The 21990-nt window shown below is 25.1% G+C and overlaps 4 protein-coding genes across 4 annotated transcripts; 3 read left to right on the top strand and 1 right to left on the bottom strand.

Annotated features, from left to right (window-relative positions):
• Positions 1-1720: 1720 nt before the first annotated feature.
• PmUG01_13047600 (ankyrin-repeat protein, putative) lies at positions 1721-3455 on the top strand (the record flags this gene model as incomplete). Its single annotated transcript, XM_029007476.1, has 7 exons — positions 1721-1766; positions 1890-1959; positions 2346-2496; positions 2707-2818; positions 2992-3029; positions 3177-3206; positions 3384-3455. The coding sequence occupies 7 exons, from the start codon at positions 1721-1723 to the stop codon at positions 3453-3455; spliced, it is 519 nt and encodes a 172-aa protein (XP_028863861.1).
• Positions 3456-5201: 1746 nt separating this feature from the next.
• Positions 5202-7615, top strand: PmUG01_13047500 (ribosome maturation protein SBDS, putative; the record flags this gene model as incomplete). The annotated part of the gene is made up of 4 exons (XM_029007475.1): positions 5202-5328; positions 5494-5640; positions 5817-5948; positions 6093-7615. The coding sequence occupies 4 exons, from the start codon at positions 5202-5204 to the stop codon at positions 7613-7615; spliced, it is 1929 nt and encodes a 642-aa protein (XP_028863860.1).
• Positions 7616-9155: 1540 nt separating this feature from the next.
• Positions 9156-17212, top strand: PmUG01_13047400 (conserved Plasmodium protein, unknown function; the record flags this gene model as incomplete). Its single annotated transcript, XM_029007474.1, has 10 exons — positions 9156-13203; positions 13393-14000; positions 14404-15252; positions 15489-15557; positions 15980-16174; positions 16396-16446; positions 16538-16621; positions 16710-16758; positions 16933-17046; positions 17145-17212. 10 exons carry the CDS (start codon positions 9156-9158, stop codon positions 17210-17212), a joined length of 6135 nt encoding a protein of 2044 aa, XP_028863859.1.
• A 246-nt stretch (positions 17213-17458) lies between these two features.
• Positions 17459-19779, bottom strand: PmUG01_13047300 (conserved Plasmodium protein, unknown function; the record flags this gene model as incomplete). The annotated part of the gene is made up of 8 exons (XM_029007473.1): positions 17459-17588; positions 17727-17864; positions 18023-18138; positions 18309-18424; positions 18590-18769; positions 19008-19149; positions 19330-19465; positions 19619-19779. The coding sequence occupies 8 exons, from the start codon at positions 19777-19779 to the stop codon at positions 17459-17461; spliced, it is 1119 nt and encodes a 372-aa protein (XP_028863858.1).
• Between the last annotated feature and the right edge of the window lie 2211 nt (positions 19780-21990).

Here is a 21990-nt window from a genome sequence, read left to right as displayed (position 1 = left end):
CAGATGTCCAAACATTTCCCTTTTTTTGAACAGAAAACATAAAGTTAAGAATTAAAATATGATATATTATTCTCCAAAATTATTGGGTGTATGCAGGTGTACATTCGCTCACGCGAAAATGTATATATATGTAGATAGATTATAAATAAATTTACAATTAGTTCCTTATCAACATTTAGTTTGTCCTAATAAAATGTGTTTCTTTATATATATATATATATATGAATAATGTATTTCTATGTAAATATACTTTTTTCCGTATACGTGAAATATATATACAACTTTTGCGGAAGTGAAATGAAGAGAAAAATAAAGAAAACCAGAAAAAATGTACAATTTACACATTGTGTGTGGAACTGTTTTTTTTTTTTTTTTTTTTTTGAACTTTTCAATACATTTATATATAAATTAGGAAAAAGTAACAATATTCGATGAATAAAATATAATTTACAAATGCAAAAAAAAATAATTTCTTAGTATATTAAATGTGTGTAAAAGTTAATATATAAAACCATACACTCTAAAAGAATTATAATGTGAAATGTAGCTTGAAATATATTGTGTACAATATGACGTAAAATATATCATAAAATATAGTGTAAAATATAACTTGATGTATAACATATGGTTTAATTTCAAATATAACTTGAAACATACTTTCAAATATTTTTTATAATATGAAATAGTGCAAATATTGTGGAATTAAAGAAAAATTATTAAATCGTTTAACGCTAAATTGTATTTTGAAGTTCTATTTTATTTATGCTAATTTTATTTCTCTATCAACTATTTAGTCTTTATATTTTTTTATTATTTTTTTTTAATTTAAAGAAATCGTACACTATTGTATACTTCTTTTCAACAATCCTAAATCAGACACTATTGTTACTATTTAATGTAGTTATGGCAGTAATTTAAAACTTTTTTTTTTTTTTTTCTTTTTAAATAAAAATTTCTATTCGTGTACCTATGTCACACAAATTATAAAAAAAAAAAAAAAAAGATACAAATTGGCAAACATTTATAAAGGATTACTTTTAAATCAACAACTACAATGGTTTAAACCATTTGCCCATTTAAAACATACAAATGCAAAAGAGAAAAAAACAAAAACCTTCATATTATTACTAATTTTTTATGCCTTTTCCCTTTTGTCTAATTGTATAGTTACATGCGCGTTTACATTATAAATTCACACATCTACGCGTAAATATATATATATGAACGCTCCTATTATTGCTTCCATCGTGTGTAATATGAAATAGTTTGTACCATTGTGCTTACACATTTCTACTTTATTTCTCTCTTTCCTTTAATTATAGTGCCTTATATTACTAATTTATAGCACCCATAATTTCATTTTATTTTGGTCTCTGCACATCTATACATATATATAGTTTTACACACACACATATACACATATGAACAAATTCGTGCACTGTTCAAACAGCATCTTTCGAAAGCTAATCATGAAAATAATACATATATAAAGGGGATGAAATTAGTGTAACACGTTACAAAATAATTGTCTAAACTTTAATTAGTATTTATATTTAAGTATAAACTATAGTTTTTTTTTTTTTTTTTCACATATTTTTTACTTTATTTAATGAGGTTCCTTTTTTATTTCCAAAAAAGATAACTTCAGTTTATCTTTTTTTTTTTTTTTTTTCTTTCCCCTCTATTCCCACTTTTGGTTTTTTGTTTCTCTTTTATAATTATGTTTAATTATGAAAGTATATTTATTGACGAAGACGGTTTATCAGGTAAATATGTAGTTAAAAAAGCATACTTTTCAATACATATTTCTTATTTTTAATTTAATTTAAGCTATTTTTTTTTCAATTTTACAATTTTTTTTTTTTTTTTTAATATTTGCTTGTGTCAAGACATGACCATAGAAGATGTAAAAAAATTGAAACCATACTGGAACGTACAAATAGCTAATTTTAAGGAAAAGTAAAGAGCTTAAATAAATAATCGTCCTTGTGAAGACGTACATATTTACGTGTACACTGTGTTGTTATCAAATCAGATTTTATTTAAACATTGCTTAAATCATAGAAAAAGCTATAAGTATATTCGTTCTTATAAAAACACACGTTTCCAGGGCTTTTATGCGCATTTTAATATGTACATACATGTATATATGTATTTATGGATATATATATGCATGTATGAGTGTATAAATGTATATATGTAAGTATGTGTGTATAAATGTATATATGTAAGTATGTGTGTATAAATGTATATATGTAAGTATGTGTGTATAAATGTATATATGTAAGTATGTGTGTATAAATGTATATATGTATATTTTTATTTTCCCCCCCCCAATTTGGCAGTGCGAACGAACCTGTTTTCACTCTTTTGCAAATGGCGATTATACTCAACAAAAAAACGATCGTGGGGTATTTGTTGGCTAGACGAGGTTTAGATATTAATGCCCTTAGTAGGAACAACCAAACAGCTCTAATGATTGCTTGCGAGAAAAAAGTAGGAAACATGTACTCTTAAATGAGCATACATATATGTATGTCAACATGTATGTCAGTATATATATCAGTATGTATATCATTATGTATATGCTGTATATATGTCAGTATGTATGTCATTATGTATACGCATATATATGTGAACATACATGTGCATAAGTTGAAACGACTACAGAGAAATATTACACAGGTGGCAAATTTTCTTTTTAAGGTACCTCTTGATTGGATTGAAGCAATTTTACAAAAAGGAGGCGACCTAGGTATAAACATAAAAGACGATTACGAGGAAACCGCTCTAGATAAATGTGATTTATACTCAAAAAGTATAAACAAAAAAATGGCAGTAAAAATGTGTACATACATATATGTACATGTTATAGTGCTAAAAATTTCTTCCTTAATATACTTATTTCATTATATTTTGCTTAAACCAATGATCGTATTTTAATCTATTTAACTGTATTAACTCTCTTCTTTTTTTTTTTTTCCTTCTCAGCCTATCAATTACTTTTAAAATATGGAGCTATAGAAAATGTAAAATGATAAATATAAATATATCTCCATTTAGAAAAGCACACTATTATATTAAGCAGTATTATATTCATTCATTCATTTCTTTTTTTTTTTTCTTTTTTTTTATTTCTTTTTTCTTTTTTCTTTTTCCCCATTCATTATTTAAAGAGGAATGCCTTGAAAATGAAAGACAACATGGTTAAATTAAAATCTCTCATAAATGAAATTAATAGATGAAGGAAAGAAATATTGCAAAAAAGAAGGGCATACAAATGTACTCGTGTATACGTTCAAATGAATGTACTTTTGCAAATGAGCACACGCACATGCATACACAAATAAACGCATATGTACATGCCTTCTTTTTTTATACAGCCTAAACAATCGAAGTATGGAGGAAATTTATGGTTTAACGTTTGCGGATGTGGAACAAGATATTATAAATAAATTAATCCAAGTTAAAAAAAAAAAAAAATCTTAATTTCCTATTTTAATGTTATTAAAATAAACATCCAAATATGTAACTTATCATTCCCTATCTCTTTTTTTTTTTTTTTTTTTTTTTTTTTTCATTATTTTGATATAAATTTTTAATTAAGGTCTTTCCCTAAAGGAACATTTGAACAATATTTTCATTTCAGTTTCTTTTTTCTCTTTCCTTTCCTTTCCTTTTATTTTTTTTTTTTTTTTTTTTTTTCCCATCTCTTTTTTTTGTTCATGAATGTCTTTACATAAGGTATCCATATCAAAATTCTGAGAGATATAATACTATTATTACATATTACAATATGGTTGCCTCATTGGTGAAGTTTTTAAGACGTTTTTACACATACATAATAAATTATGCAACAATGACTTTTTACACTTTTTTTCCTCAATTTATGAAATGCGTAATTCTTAAGAAAATTAATTTTTAAACATTAAAAAAAAGATAGAAATAATTATTTTTATACATAATAATAATTTATTTTCTAGTTTTCGTAAAATTTGTTATTTCTTATCAAGTTACGTTTTTTTTGTTTTACATTAGCATGTAGCTTTTTTCTTCGCACATACATGTATAACACTTAAGTATGCATGTATATATATATATATATATATATATATATATAATACACTATTTTTTCAATTTCCCGCATATAGTATAGTGCACACAGAGATAAATAAGGAGATGGATTGAATAAATATGATCTTAATAAAATGTACTGCTAAATAATTTCCAAAAACAAAAAAAATGCAAATCAAAATTTTTAGATGTTAACATTTTTTATCGTTCTTCTTCACTCTTTAACTACTCTACTTCAAAAAAATAAATTATATAAAACTCATTAATGCGAAGAAGCAACAGCGTATATTTATAAATTACACATAAGTATGTTTGTATTTATAAACATATATATATATATATATATATTATTCATACATATATATTTATATTTGCATAGTTATACATTCCTATGTACATATATAATATATAACAATTTTTTGAATGATAAAAAAAAAAAATATATATACATAATATAATATTGAAAAGAAGTAAATAACGGAACTGTTTTATATTCTTAAAAAAAATATATATGCAAAATTAAATTATTATTAAAAAGGAAAAATTATATTTTTTAACACTAAATTAGGGATTTATAATTTGAAAAAAATAAAGCAACTAAATTTTATCTGTTAAAACTCAAATTATATATATATATGTTATATCAGTTATTTATTATGCATAATATGATATTACGAAAAAATTTGTACATATATGTATATATACATAATAATTTAAGTATTGTTAAAAAAAACAAAAACATTTAAAATATGTAACAAACTTCCAACTTTTCCTGATTTTATTTTATTTATTTTTTTTACTCAAACATAAAATATACAAGCTGTAATGGTACATTGCCTTTTGAGGAATATATATTGTACTTATAAACCTGTATATTAAAGCTTTTATTAATGTACGCATATTAACAAATGCATTAACTTATACAATGTCATAAAGAAAAACGCATAAACGGACGCGTGAGTAAGTTCCCACGTACGGACGTGTATTTATCAATGTATGAATAAAAATAAACAAATAAATAAATAAATATATATATATATATATGTGCACGTTCTTGTTAACCTGTGAACCCCTTTCCAACTTCCCCCCCCTAATTAATTAAAGTCTACTTCAAATATGATATAATAATGGGGGCGCTATTTCAGCCGATAAACCAAGTAAAGTTTACAAATGTTGCTATAGTTAAATACAAGCACAAAGGGAAGAAATTCGAAATTGCTTGTTACAAAAACAAAATTATTGACTGGAGAAATGGTAAGAACATTTTTTTTCAGAAACATTTGAAAAAAATACCTGTAATAGAAGTAATGTATGCACATGTCTTACAAAATGCTTTCGAACGATTAACTTTTTTTTTTTTTTGCCTCTTCCCCATTCATGTTGTTCATATTTTACGACTGCTTTTTTATTCTTTTAAAGGAACCGAGTTGAACATAGATGACGTTCTTCAGTCTCATTTAATTTTCACAAATATATCGAAAGGGGAGATAGCCAAAAAATCGGAATTGAGCGCATGCTTTAATACTGATAACAATTATGAAATATGCAAAACTATTTTAGAAAAAGGTACCCTATATGAAAGATACAAGTGCATAACAATGTTTTATTTTCCTTTTCTCCATGTATATTGCGTCGTTTTTGTTGCACCATTTTTCATTGCTACTTTTCGCTGTTCCTTTTCGTTGCTTCCATATGTTCAAACCCTGGCATTTTGATCGAATGATTATTACTTTCATTGTTAGGAACGTTACAGATAAGTAACAAGGAAAGGACGATATTAAAAGAAAAAATTTACAAAGATATTATCGAAATTTTGCACGAAATGAGTGTAAATCCGCAAACGGGTTATCCCCTCTCAACAAATATGATAGAAAGTAAAATTTAAACAAACAAAAATTAGTTCATTCCAATGTAACCAAACATACCATAAATATATACATACGTATATGCATACATTGTGGAATTGTGTATTTAAATTTTACCATCCCATGTGCTATATTCAAATTCTAATTTTTCAGGTATGGTCAAAAATCTTGGCTATAGTATAAATATAGATGACAGCGCAAAGAAACAAGCCCTCAAAGTTTTTGATATTTTAAGTAAGGAATATGATGAAATAATTCAAAGAGCATTTATGAGAATACAAATAATTTGTGATGATATTGTAAAGGATGAAGTAATAAAATTTTTAAATAGCAATAATGTAATTATAGAAGAACAAGAAGTAACCAATAACATGAAAAGTGGAGTAGATAATGTAAATATTAAACATAATCATGAATATGAACATAATAATGTAGAGGAAAATATAAAAAGAGAAACTAATACATATGAAAATAGCATGGATGGACACGAAAATGATAGTACATGTGTTGAATCTCAATTAAGTGTACAGGAAAATGGTGAAGTTATACACTATAATGCCGAACCTAAGAGCGTAAACATGAAAGGGGAAGAAAAGTATGAAACTGAAAATAAGGATGGTAATTATAATGATGGTTATAGTAACTGTAACGGTTACAAATATGAAGATAAATTTGATCATTGTGAAAACCCCAGTAATAGTAATAACGATACGAATATTCGTGTAAGCAAATATACTACCAGGAGAAAGCAAAAAGATACACAAGAAAAGGACAAGCCAGATGAACCGAAAAATGTGTTTGATATAAATGATACAGCTTACAATGAAAGAGATGAGAATTTCTCCAAAAAGGATAAGAAAGAAAAAAATGTTTTACTACACAATAACAATTTTATGGAAGAAAAAAAAAAAAATCTCAAAAAGGAAAATAGTGTACAGAATGATGATATCAAAGCGAGCGACTCTTTTAGTGATGATTTGAAAATAAAATTTAAACAAAAAAAGAATAAACAAGATAAAGAAAGAAAAGAAAAATTTTCGGGAACTCATAAAATAGTATTTTTATGTTACCCTTGTGTTTATAGATATATTCATGATTTAACAAAGAAATATAAAAAAAATTGTTCTAGTAAAATTTTAAGTAATAATGTTAAAATAGCCACTTTTAATAAAAAGAAAAAGAACGATCGGGACATTCCTGTAATTCTGGATGTACACATTGAAAATACTACGGAAAAAAGTAAAACTAAGGGAAATAAAAACATCTGTAATGGTAACACTAAGGGGAAAGGTAAATGTAGAATCAACCAAAGTGATAATGAGAAAGATGGATGGAGTTATAAAGAAAATGAACAGGAATTCAATGGCGGAAATGAGAATAAGGAAGGCATCACAAAAAGTGAGTTCAACAGTATTAATAATAGTAATAGTAATATTATTCTAGCTAAATCGGGCCAAAAGCTCAATAACGAGATAAAGGATAACATAAATGGCGCAGATATAATAATGTGCACAAGTTGTTTAACGAGAATAGAAAAAAGTAATTACAAATTACATTGTAGGAGTGATTTTCATGTATATAATGTCAAAAGAAAGTACAAAAAATTACCCCCCATTTCACTTGAAGAATATAAAGAAATCGACTTTGACGTTTCGCACTTTCATGTTGATATGTGATCTGTGCTATTTTTTTTTTTTTTTTTGTTTCTTATTTGTAAAATATTTTAAATGTAATTTTATTTACTCATATAGGTGTATATATATATATATATATATATATATACATATACATATTATATGTTTTATTCAATATTTGCTAATTTTGTTTGTTTGATTTTTTTTTTTTTTTTTTTTCATATTTGTGGTAAAATGTACATACGTATGTTTTAATTTTTATGTTACCCTTATATTGTGTGTACATACTGCATACACATACTTATATACATGGGGCATGTTTGCATATTCATTCGTAACAGTACCAAAATACACACAAGCGCTACATTTATAAGTAAAAAAAATAAAGTAATTAAATAAAGACTAAACTTTTGAATTGTTTTATTATGTTACTGCGTCAATGTATTATAATTTTAATGTCTTTTCATCTTGATTATTTTTTTCTTTGTAATGACAATTTATTTAAACACTTTAAACCCTGTAACTTTTAAGATCACAATAAAAATAAATTTTTTAATAATAAAAACAAGAGCAAAAACTCATATGCGATTATTTGTATTAAATTATAATTTCAGATTTTTTAGCTTGTATATATTTTTTTATTTATAGATTTTTCACCATATATCGTTTAAGCTTTTATCTATGTGGATATCCTTCTTTTTGTTGTTTTTTTTTTTTTTTTTGTTTTTCTTTCTGTTCTCGTTTTTTATTCTTATGTTACTTTTATCATGCTATTTTAACTCTTTCAAATATATGAACTTTCTCATTCTTTTCCTCTTCAATTTAAAAAGCAGCCGCATATATTCACTTTGGAAGAAGAAAAAAAAAAAAAAATTTCGTGAAATGTTAATTCATTCTTATATTTACAAATGCGTATAAAAATAAGACGAATTCACGCAGAATGCATTCCAAATGACACATTCCTGCTTATGTTCATGCTTAAACAACAAATCCACAAAAATTAAGTGATATTTAATCTCAACCTTTGAACTAAACTTTGCACACATAGCAATTTAAATTATTATTATAGTATATTAAATGGCATTAACATATATGATCATTTATTTCAATAGTATGTTACGTTACCATTGTTAATACAGTAACTGATGTTAGCAGCACTTGACTGTGCTAAAAAAAAAATTGCAACAAGTACTACTTTCACGTGGTCATTAAGATTATTTTCGAGCGAAAAAAAAAAAAAATACATTTACGCACATATATATAATAAGCATATGAAAAAGAGCTGGAAATTTCCTTTATTTTTTCCGTCGTTTGTCTTTCTTTTTCTTTATAATTTTGATTCTGTATATTTTTTTACGACACGTGCAATCATATATCCTCGCAAGTACTACACACGTGTAACGAAGCCCACATGAAAATTTACATGCAAGCTCATACGACATATATATATACATATATATATACATATATATATACATATATGTATACATTTATATATATATATATATATATAACTTGTTAGGCAGAAAGAGTCTTATTCTTGTGCCTCCCAATAATTTTTTCAAAACGTACACATCATCAAATGGAGATAAAATTAAATACAATATTCAACGACATTTTGCTACTTCAAACTGATGAGCACAAGATAGAAAATCATGATAAATGCTTTGTTGATAAACGACAGAACATACTATGTGCAGAGTGCATTAACAAAATTCTTTTTAATAACTGTCCTTTATATAAAAAATATTTATTATTTAAAAGTTTAAATGATATATATTCAGTGAACAATTGTCATGACTTTCGTCATCATTTTTCTTTTTTTCTACTTGATCACACTTTGTTTTTATCAAACACTTTCGAATATTTAGAAGGTACAACTAAATTAAATGAGCAAGATAATGATAATAATAAGGAGGATGATTATGCTTATTCTGTTAACAACGAATTAATAATCCTAGCAACTAACGCATGCAAAGAATTTTTAAATATTTGTTCTGAAGATTTGTGTAATATTTTTAAGGATGCAATTTATACTTGTGTACTTGTTAGATTAAAAAAAATTTCATCGTATAATAAAAAAAAAAAAAATTCCTTTATACTAAAATTTTTAAAAAATTTAATAGATCATATAGAAGTTATACACACAACTTTAAAAGAAGAATCAGTAGTCATTGAAGGTTTTATGAAATTATTTATTCAAAATTACTCAATTAATGAAAATTCCAAAAATGAAAAACCAAAAAAAATTTATTTTTATCCTAACCAATTTTTTTTAAATCAACAAAACGATAGTATTAATGTAGATGATTATAACAACAAAGAACTTTTACTAACACTTCAAATAATTTACAGCCTTTGGAATGAAAATTCTCTATGGCAAATAAAACATGACTTACTAAAAAACTTTTTTATTATCCTAATTAAAAATTTTAAATATATTAATAAGAACACTGATCTATGTAATTATTGCATAGAGTTTATTTATTTAATTACTAAAAATCTTAATGATATAACCTACTTTTTCAACACAATCATTTTTCACTCAGAAAGCAAAAAGGGCAGTCAAGAAGCCATAAACACACCTACCATTGTTAGTGGAGACAATATTAACAGTAATAGTAACCATCAACAAACCCTTTCCTCAAGCATACACATTTCTTCTAACCAAAAAGAACGAAATTGGAACGACCTATTTACAAGTCATTATTTGGGTAAAAATAATGTTAGTTACGAATCTGGGGATGCTAGCAAACCTGAAGAACTTTGTAGACGTAGCGAGTATAATAAGAATGAAATACTTTTTGAAATCTATAAAGATGAAGGTGAAGAAAGCACTGAGAAAGGTAAGCTCACTTACAAACGCAAAAACAGTGAAAAAAAATATAATGAAAATTATACGAAAGAAGTCGAATTAAAACATATAAATTATAAATTCCGGCAAAAGGAAAAGGCATGTACAGGAATGTTTATCCAGGAAAAAAACAAAAACAAATGTAAAGATAAATATAACCAATCAGAAGAACAGACAATACTCGTGCACAATTATAGTGACGAATATGAACTCATATCATCCGAAGAGGAAAACATTAGTAAATTATTAAAAAGAAATTATTATAAAGAAAAAATAGGCTTAAATTTATCAAAAGAAAGTAAAAATTTCATGAATAACTGTAGTGAGAACTACAAAGGAATCATAAATATCTCTACTAACATTTCTGGGGAATATAGTAATTACGGAAAAAAAGGCATTGAATGCAATTCCAATTTCTTTAAAACTAAAGAGAATTCTGATAATATAAACATGGAGTCGTTACAAATGAAGCAGGAAAGTAGCAAAAATCAAGGCAACGAACAGCACTATTACCATGATCTAAATTCAAGTATATATAGTATTATTAGCACCACAACAATTCCAAACGAGTTTGAAATCGGAAATATTAAACAGAGTAGGAGCAACGAAGGGATTTCTAAGTCGAGTGAGAATAAAGAGGTAGAAGAAGCAGGCTTGGGAGAACCAGAATCAGACGAACCATATTTGGAGGGGTCATATTTGGAAGGATCCGATCGGTGCAATGAGGATTTGGAACAATTCGAAGAAATCATAGTGCAAGAAGAATCTCAATCTATACATTCTCAGTCAATCTGCAAGGAAAATAAAAGGATCCATAACATGAAGAATGGCTCAAAAGAAGAGATAAAGAATAACGCATACGTATATTTCAAAACACGTGATATTAATAACACCTTATCTTATGGGGAATCATATTATAATTCAGGTTCAGAAGAAAAAAATACCTTGGATATAAAAATAACAGAAAAGTATGAAAATATACACATTTTTATAATTTTGTGTGATAATTTACAAGAAGCATTACTAAACAATATTAATAGAGATATACAAATGAAATGTTTAGACATTTTTTATAAATTTTGTAGTATTGATGAAGCAATTGTTAATATTATTTTATCTCATACGTCACTTGTTGAGTGGATATTTGATTTTATATCAAACACAAAATATGAATGTTTAAGAGAAAAAGCATTAAATTTTCTTGTTACCTTTTTTTTTAATAATTCCCTTTTTTCTCATACACATGCCCACTACATGCTTGATGTTCTAATAAACATAATTTCAAAATATGTAAATAGAAATAGTGGTATTTATAATAATGTAAGTAGTGATTATTCGATCTTCTTTTATTTTTTAAAAGCTTTGGACATGCTTATTCATATTGCTTATTCCTCTATAAAAATACTTCATATTTTCAAAGTTATTAATATAATTTCCTTTTTAGTGGTATCTCCTAATTCTGCTCCTACAAATATTAAAGATATTATTTCTTTTTTTGAAAATCTCTTATTAAAAAATAGCAGAATAAATACAAATGTTTATCACAACTCTAGGGGTTGCAATGTTATTAACAAAAATAATGGAGAAAGGTATGAATTAAAAAAAAACGAAATGAATTTACCTATACACAAGAAAACGTTCTCTAATATATATGACGAATCTGTTAAGGGGAATGACTGTGCTCATGATTGCTTCCTTTATAGGGGTCCAAGAATACATAAAAACGATTTTCCTTGTGCTCACAATAAGAGGAGAACCGGTTTGAAGAATGGCATGAAAAGTGAGGTAACAGAGCATATAAGTGGTAAGATTATAAGAGGAATTAGTGGTCACGCAGAGGTTATAACCCACACAATCTCATGTAAAAGCGAGAGCCGCACAAAATATTTCACAAACGACATAATAAATAAGTTCTACGTTACGAACATTTCCTCTCTATTTAAAGTATTAAAAACAGTATTAAACATTATAAAAATTGTAAACAAGAATAAAGAAGATATATATGTGGAGCTGATTTATAACGAACCAAATAACTCTTTAAATGAATTATGCTTGGCAATAATGAAACTGCTTTTTTCATTAACATACATTTTAAATAGAAATGATAATTTTTTGATAAATGAGGAGATAATTAACGAAAAGGATAATTTTTACACTGATAATAACAATAATAATGCCAATAATAATGACAATGACAACAATAATGACAACAATAATGACAACGATAATGACAACGATAATGACAGTGATGGTGATAATGATAATGAGCTTCAAATTTTTACCTTTATAAAAATAATCCTATATTTTTTTATAGAACTTCATTCATTTTTTAGAAATATTATGAAAGAAAGAAAAGACACTCCATTCGAAAAGGACATTTTAAACTTTATTAAAATTTTATATCTTTCTTGTATATATATTTTCGAAGATATAACTGAGAGGAAAAAGTTGTTTAACAATATAAGCACTAGTATATGCTTCTCTTCATTTTTTACTCCTTTTTTTCATTTATTCTCGAATATTTTGACGCACGTAGAGGAAATTTCTGCGAGCTATTTACATTGCTTTGAAAAAGATCCTCATAATACAGCTCAAAATCGAATAGAGCAACATGTAGATACAAATGGTGAAAACAAAAATGATCAATTAGACACAGATAACTATAAAGAGCTAACCTCTGTAATTTTTGCAGAGTACAAGAAAAGAATAAAGCAGATCCTAATAAAAAACAAGCCGTTTACACTATTCTTTCAATATGTGCATAGTAACAATTACAGTAATGGAAAGAGAGACACAAATAGAGGAACGTGTATGCATATGTAGTGTTGACATACATGTATGTGGTTATGTGTTTGTATGTGTGTATATGGTTATTTGTGCGTATATACGTGTGTCTGTACGTGCGTATATATGCATATGCTTACACGTGCGCACATGTGTTCCGTTTCCCTTTTTCTGGGTTAAGACCCCGAATGCTACAGAATTTTGGAGCTCCTAATTTATGAAGAAGGCGAATTGTTCAAAGAAAAGAAAAACAAGAAAGATATATTGATTGAAATAATAAAGAAAAATGATTTCTATTTTACGAAAGTTTTGTTATTTAATTTTAATGATAATGAAGATCTAATAGAAACTGTAATATATATTTTTTACCTATGCTTAAATCATGATAAGAATTTTATTGAAAAGAAGTTGAATATCAGTAAAGTAGACAATTATGTGGAAAATATTTTTTCACTTAATGATTTTGAAGTGAATATTAACCCCCTTTTTTTATTTATGGCTTTATCTTATTCTTATTATTTTATAACAAAAGATAAAATATTATCTCTTTTTACGTGCATTAAAAAAGAAATGTATAAAATAAATGTACCTCTATGGTTAAACATCAAAAAAATTAAAAATATTTACTTTGCTTTTGACTGTATTTTTTCCTTAAAAATAAATAGCGGCAACTACAGCCTTTATATCTCGTTCATTATTTACATAATAAAGTTAGAATTATCTTTGTATTCATCAAAACAGGCTGATCAGGTCGACAGCAGGTTGTATTTGTCCATTTCTAAAAATAACGTTAGTCAAAAAGGAAAATAAAAAAAAAACGAAAGCACAAAAGAATGACAAAATAATGTTGGAACAGTGCTTAAAAAATTAACGAAAAATTTGCAAGCAGAAGTAATGTAAAAATGTCATCATCCAGTAACGCATTTTCGTTGATTACATTTTTCGCGAGTATGAGCGGGGAAAACAGGAGTTATTCTTCTCTTAAGGGGACATTATATATTCATATATATATATATGTATATATATATATATGTATATATATATATATATGTATATATATATATGTATATATATATATATATGTATATATATATATATATGTATCTATATTTATGGATAGATTTCATTTCTTCCACTCTACCTTCTCTGCATCTCCAGTTATAAATGCTTATGTATATGTATTTATTTGCAGGACTTAGTGAAAAGGATATTTGAAAATGTAGAAACAGACAAAATACCCAACAACCATATTATATATGTATACTATTTAATAATAAAATTGAGAAAATATTGTGTAGAACAATGTAAATCTTTGAGTTTATATAAAATGATGAACACTGTGATTAGATATATGAGCACAGCTGTAAATACAGCAGAAGAAATTAATGATATCTTCTCTTTCTTTTTTATATTTTTTGAAAATTTGGAAATATTTGCACAAACAGATATATTTAATATAATAACACTGTTACAAAAATTATCATTTTATGTAAAATCTTCAATGAAAGAATTTTTTAATAAAAATAATAATTTAAAGGAAGTAGACAATAATGAAATATTACCCAATTCTCTTAAATTTGAAAATTCCTTTTTTTATTTTATATTAAATTTAATTTTATATTGTAGAAAATATAATCAAATACAAAATATAAATGTATTATCTTCATCTATATCATTAATACAATTATTAATATATGCTATACAATTCACCAACAATCATTTTAAGAGTTTATCAATCTTAATATTATCATTACTTATTTTACCTATGCCAAAAACACCAAAAACAGTATCTCCATTACTTATGAAATTATCAACGTCATTTGATAAATGTGCTGAGGACATACTACTATTAGATAGCAAAACATCTATGCCTACTGAAAGTAGTAGTAGTACTACTAGCAGCACCATGAGCAATCATATTAGCAGTAGTAGAGAAAAATATGTAATTAGAAAAAACCTGTTTTTTCCCTTAGTCAGTAGTACGCATGCAAATATTAGACTTTCCTCTTTGTCCCTATTATTAAGTTTATTATTAACAAATGTAATTTTTTTTTTTTTTTTTTTTTTGCATTTTTTATCTTGCTGTGTTTTCTTCATCACTGCATGTTCTTCATTCATTGAGTCCCTCCTTCAATTTTACTATACATGTATGTATATATATGTTTGCATATATGTAAGTATATATATGTGAAAGTACGTTTTTATGTATTTATGTATGTATATATTTTGCTATTTTCCCCCTTTCTATAATGTTTTGCTTCCTTAACCCTTTGACAGAATATTGTGTTACTCGACGAGGAGGTCTTCAGCTTTTTTATTTTCTTAATCAATAGCTCCTTTTTAAGTGTAAGAATATGGTCATATTACGTGTATATGTATGGAAATGTTTGAATATTTATGAGGACAAGTCTACATACATGCAAATTATATTCTTATACTACGATACTTGTAATATGCATGATTTGTATTATTTGCATGATTTGTATTATTTGCATGATTTGTATTATTTGCATGATTTGTTTTATTTGCATAACTTGTTTTATTTGCATGATTTGTTTTATTTGCATAACTTGTTTTATTTGCATGATTTGTTTTATTTGCATGATTTGTTTTATTTGCATAACTTGTTTTATTTGCATGATTTGTTTTATTTGCATAACTTGTTTTATTTGCATGATTTGTTTTATTTGCATAACTTGTTTTATTTGCATGATTTGTTTTATTTGCATAACTTGTTTTATTTTCTTAATTTTTTGTTTTTTATGCAGGAATGGAATGACATTCAGAATGACTTACTATTCGCCATAATTAACGTCCTGTTACTTTCAACAATCTTAAATTTAAAAGCTAAATCATTTTGCTTTAACTTTATATACTCATTCAGGCCTTTTTTCTTAAGAGGTATATTACGTTTAAGTAGAAACGAAAATATTATCATTCACAAGCTGTTTTTCCTTCTTATAGTAAGTGCACATATACATACATATACACGCGAGAATAATTTAGCTAATTCCGATTATATATATATATATATAATTGATTGAGCGAAAAGTTGTAAATGTTATAACAGGTATCAGAAATTAGACCCATATATATGCACTTATATCTGCATACGTACTTCACTCCTTGTATGCACACCCAAACATAAGCATACTTATTTCATTTTAACGTACCTTTTCCACAGACGGTTAAAATCAAACCATTATGGTTTGATTTGAAGAGTTATAGCGAAAAGGTGACTGGAATAAAATTATTATAATCGAATATTGTGTATAAATACTAATATATACACGTAATACACATAATTGTAAATTTTCCTACGACAGATATTGAAAATCTTATTGAATATTGTTACAAAAAAGGATCTAGATATCATGACGTTTAACTGTATATCCTCCCTTGCATATGAAGTATTTGAATATTTAAAATTATATTTTTTAATTTCTGCATTTTAAAGCCTATAATTTTCTTTTCTCTCTTCCTTTCCTGTTTTGCTAGACTTTTACTATTAATAAAAATAATACCGAGGATAGTAGTAGCAAGGAAGGTAAAAATAAAATATGTAAATAATGACAGTAATGCTAGTAATAGTGATTATAATAGTAATAATAATAACGATAATAATAATAAAATAATAACAACAGTAACTACAGCAGTAACAACAATAGTAACAATGATAAAACAGCTTTATATGCATAAATAATTAATGCATTATCCTCAGGCGTAAATAAATGTGTTATTGGTAATTTAGAAGAATATTTAGAAACATATAAAAAAAATATAAGAAATAATGATGGAGACGTTTATTGCACCCTGGTTTTCAACAAATTTAAATGTACAACGTAAAAAATAGAAGAAAAAAAAAAAAAAAAAAACCTACGGTATGCAGTTGTTTTCTATATATATGAAAACTTAATTTTCTTATTTTTTTAGGTGAACATATTGATTATGATGCAGTTTTGGCTGTATTAAATACGACAAGATTATTATTATATAAATAAAATTATGGACAAAAAAAGAAAGAATTATAACTTAACATACAATATTAGTTTTTTCAAAAAAAAAATAAAAAAATGAATTATTTAAACGTTTTATACTGATAAACGTTTAATACTTTCAAGAACGTTATTTAAAGCAAAAGATGCATTGGTAGAAGCATGCATTTGTGTATATAATTACGCTTACACTCAAATATATATATATATATATATATAGATATAGATATATGTATATATAGACCGAAACGTCTAATTGTCGTTTATATTGTTGTACAGATCTACATTCAGCTCGTCGCTGCTTTCGTCAAATTTCCTTTTATATGTCAACACCTTTTTATAAATGATTATAAGAAAGAATAACAATATTAAATTGATTAATCTGTGAAAAAAAAAAAAAAAAAAAAAAACTAATATAATATAAAACATTACAGAATAATATAACACAACATAACGTAACAGATGAACTGCACAGAAAAAATAAGAACTTTCGAATAACTCTTAGCACACTTTAACTTACTGTATATATAATATGAACGCGTTTCCTACTTCATCGTCATAATATAACGATCCGTAAAAAAGTATTAGAAAAAATTCAAAAAAACGAAAATTTATCAGTAATTTACTAAGTCTCACCACTCTTTCATTACTGTAATTTCTGCATATTTAAAAAAAAAAAAAAAAAAAGGAACATAAGAGAGAGAGAAATAGTGAATTTACACAAGTACTTTATATGTATATATATACATAAGATTTCACATATATATATACGCACGTATTTATGTTTATAGTGATATATCTACTTTCCATTCTGACCTATTTGTTGAGAGTAAAATAATGGATAAGGGGGAAACCAGAATTGATGATATACCAATAATTATATTTTTAAAAATGTGCGTATCAAAAGCTATACATATACATATTGTCATAATCTGCATTCAAAGTAAAATAAAGTGAATTATATTAAAATGTATTGAAGCAATTTATAATGTAATGAAATAAATTAAAACAAAATGAATTAAAAATTTCAACGAAATACAAAAATATTAGTACACATATATGCGTGTTCACTTTATTTAATTTTTTTTTTTTTTTTTTGAACCTGAGAGAATATAAAAACAAATATTTTAAATGGGTTAACTTCATACGTTTCTATGATAAAAAGAAATGTAACTATTCTTAATTGAGAATCGATCAGATAAAACAAAAATACAGATACTGCAAAAAAAAAAAAAAAAAGGGGAAAATAAATGCACCGCTGTGTCTAAGTGTTCATATAAATGTACGTATGTATATGAACACGTGTATATATATATATATATATATATATATGTATGTATATATGTATGCATATATTTTAATTGTGGCCTTCTTCAATTTTACAAAGGTATTTTTTTGTTTTGCTATTCGATAGCTTGAGAATAGGATATGTTCTAAAAGTGTTTTGTATATTCAAGACCATTGAAATGATAAAAATGATTGCTATTGATAAGGAGCAAAATATTCCTCTCAAAAAATTCAGTACTATTAAGGAACTATCATTATAAGTATAATCTAGTGTGCCTTCAAAAAAAAAAAAATTAAAATAGGTACATTTAAGTTGTAGCATTACTCCAATAAAAATATACAAACAGTTAATATCATACTCATTTAAAGGATTCAATAAATGCAGTACGTATTCATTTCTGTTATGTGTATTAAGCATGCTATGTATGTTTGCACCGTATGTATATATCTATATATAGATATACGCATATTCCTATTTCGTTAAAACTTAAACAAAAGATCAATGTATTATTACTTTTTATGAAAACACTATCATACTGAAATATGACAATGTCATAACAAATGTAAAGAAATGGTAGGTGCGAAAGAGCAACTGACATAAAATGATATTCTTGAATTTCATCTGATAAGAATAGCTTGTCACAGTTTTGGTAACACTACAAAGGGCGAGAAAATAAAAATAAAATAAAATAAAAAACATATATATATATATATATATATATATATATATATGCATGCATGTTTGTACTTGTGTGTACATATGTCTACATAAGTGCGTCCACATATGCACGCACATTCATTAGTTGTGGTTTTAGAAATTAATATTTTTTAAATACTTGTGTGTATAAATGAATTCCCAAAAACGAAGAGATCGAAAAAATATATTTCTGATCATAAACATTTAAGATTGCTAAATAAGACCACAGGCATGTTTGCGTTAAAAGGAATAGGAATGCCGTTACATTATATGAACTGGAAATAACATGAAAAAAGAAAAAAAAAAATGAAGGATAAAAATAAATAATACGTATAATGAACAAAAATGATGAATAAAAGTCAAAAAAATAAATAAACTATAATGATTCACGGTTTGGTGACAGGTAACCGTACATTCGTTTTTATTACCAAAGATAAAATTTTATAGCTAATACTAATGTAAATATAAGGCTTAGTACATTCAATATAACAATCAATATAATTAAAAATTTATTAATTTTTGTATGCTCTTTTTTTGCGCTCGTGTCCAAAGTGTTATCATTGAGTATGTTACTTTTTATAATAAACATTTTATTTAAGAAAAATATTGTAGAAATTATGTCATGGGCTTGTATGCATATGCTTCGTGCGTCTCCAGTGTGTTTTATGTGTGTACCGTGTGTAATGTGCATGCATTACACATATCTGTTGTACTTCTGTTGTCAGGTTGTTACTTAGGTATTATCATATGTATTATCTCGTGTACTATCATATATATATTACTGTATGTATAAACACATATATAATGGCAAGTATTGTCACACGTACTATTACACGTATTATGTATCCATGTAACACATTAGTGAAATATATTAAAGCCCCATTAACGGCTTCCTTGCAACTGTGCTAAAGGATAAAAAAACAAATTTCATAAATTCATATACGTATGAAAATATTGTCTTTTAAAAGTCGCTTTTAGTTCAAAATTATATTAGAACTAAATTCATAACTGCAAAAATAAACTTCTGTGGAATAAAAATATAAAAAACAAAAAATAAATGTAAAAAATACAAATTTTTCTATTTATTTATAAAATTTATCTGCTAAATAATTTATTATTTTAGAACCAAATCACAAAAAATTAACATAAAATTAAAAAAAAAAAAATAAAATAATTTTAATTAAAAAAAAAATAAAAAAATATAAAATAAATTAAAACAAAATAACGCAAAATAAAGCAAAATAAAATAAAAATAAAGGATCGGAAACATAATTCGTGAAGGTTAGATAAAAGGAAAAAAAATAAGTGAATAATTTTTAGCGAAATCTTGTACAGGAATTAAACATAAATTAGGGGGAAAATGTTTTTTAAATAAATGTGTTTAAGCTGCTGATATAATATAAAGATATTAGCACGTTAAGTGTAAAATAATAACCTATAATAATCTTATGCATTGATTCAAATAAAAAAAAAAAAAAAAAAAAATTATAAATATAAATTTACAAAAGCATTAGTCTTTTATATAAGAAAAAAGAAAACAAGTTCCAGAATAAACATATATGTATATACATATGCATATAATAAGAATAAGAATATGAATATATATTATCCCAATAATTTTCAGTAGCCCTTTTTCCTTTTTTACTTCTTTTTTAAATGTTTTATTTTTTCTTAAATGGTATATATATATATATATATTACAAGTAGAAAATAATTTGTGTACATGCTATTTTTGCATCACCTCATCCTTTCAACTGCTTACAAGGCATTGCCAATATTTATGCACTAAAATCTTTTAACAGCGTTCTATATATGCTTAAACAATTGAACTAAAAACGATTATATTTTATGAGTAGTTATATATACCTTTAAAATAATTTACAAGATAGAATAAGGAAGAAAAATGTGGTATTATAAGTAAATTAAAAAAGGCGAGAATCAAAGACTGGAAATTTATGTAAGTTTTTAATATAATTTTTTTTTGTTGTCACATGAGGTGTAATAAGAAATGGACGTATGTATTATTAATAAAAACAGTATGATAATTGTGCAAAAGCAATATGGCACGAATAGTATATATGGGTATTTATGTATGCACTTATTTATATATTATTTTCCATCATTAAGAAAATGTATAGCATAGTGAACGTAAAAATAGCAATTATAAATGAAAGTAAAAACTTACAGAATAGTAGGAGGTATTTCTTTTTTCGTATCCATATTATCAGACATTTTATAGCTTTTGACATTTGTATATACATTTATGATTGATACATATATATATATATATATATATATATATATATATATATATATATATATATTTCTATGTGTATATGTATATGTATATAATTATATGCATATATGTATATATTTATATGTATTATTATATGTAATAAGAGGGGTAACTTATATAACCGTTTGGCTTATCCCATTGAAAACAATAATAATTCGTTATATCATTAAGTTTATATACCCATTTGAAGATAATACAGCAGTTTTAAATATATAACACTTATATTTTAAAATATATAAAACGTAGGCACATGATCACACAGTTGTTTATTCTCTTGTATAGTACTGTTGTTGTTTTTTTCATTGTATTATATAAATTTGTTTTTATATTTCTTCCTTTTATTTGTCCATTTATTTTTGCTTGTGACCTCGTTAATATATCTTATTTGAATTATTCACTGTACCTTGTTGATGCATACTTGCAAAATAGAGTGATTTTATTTGTTTGGGAGAGGATATGCATAAATAAAAAGATATACAAATAAATATATGTACATATATATAT

Source organism: Plasmodium malariae (genome assembly GCF_900090045.1).
Source record: "Plasmodium malariae genome assembly, chromosome: 13".
NCBI classification, from domain to species: domain Eukaryota; phylum Apicomplexa; class Aconoidasida; order Haemosporida; family Plasmodiidae; genus Plasmodium; species Plasmodium malariae.
This window is presented reverse-complemented; position numbering and strand designations above follow the sequence as displayed.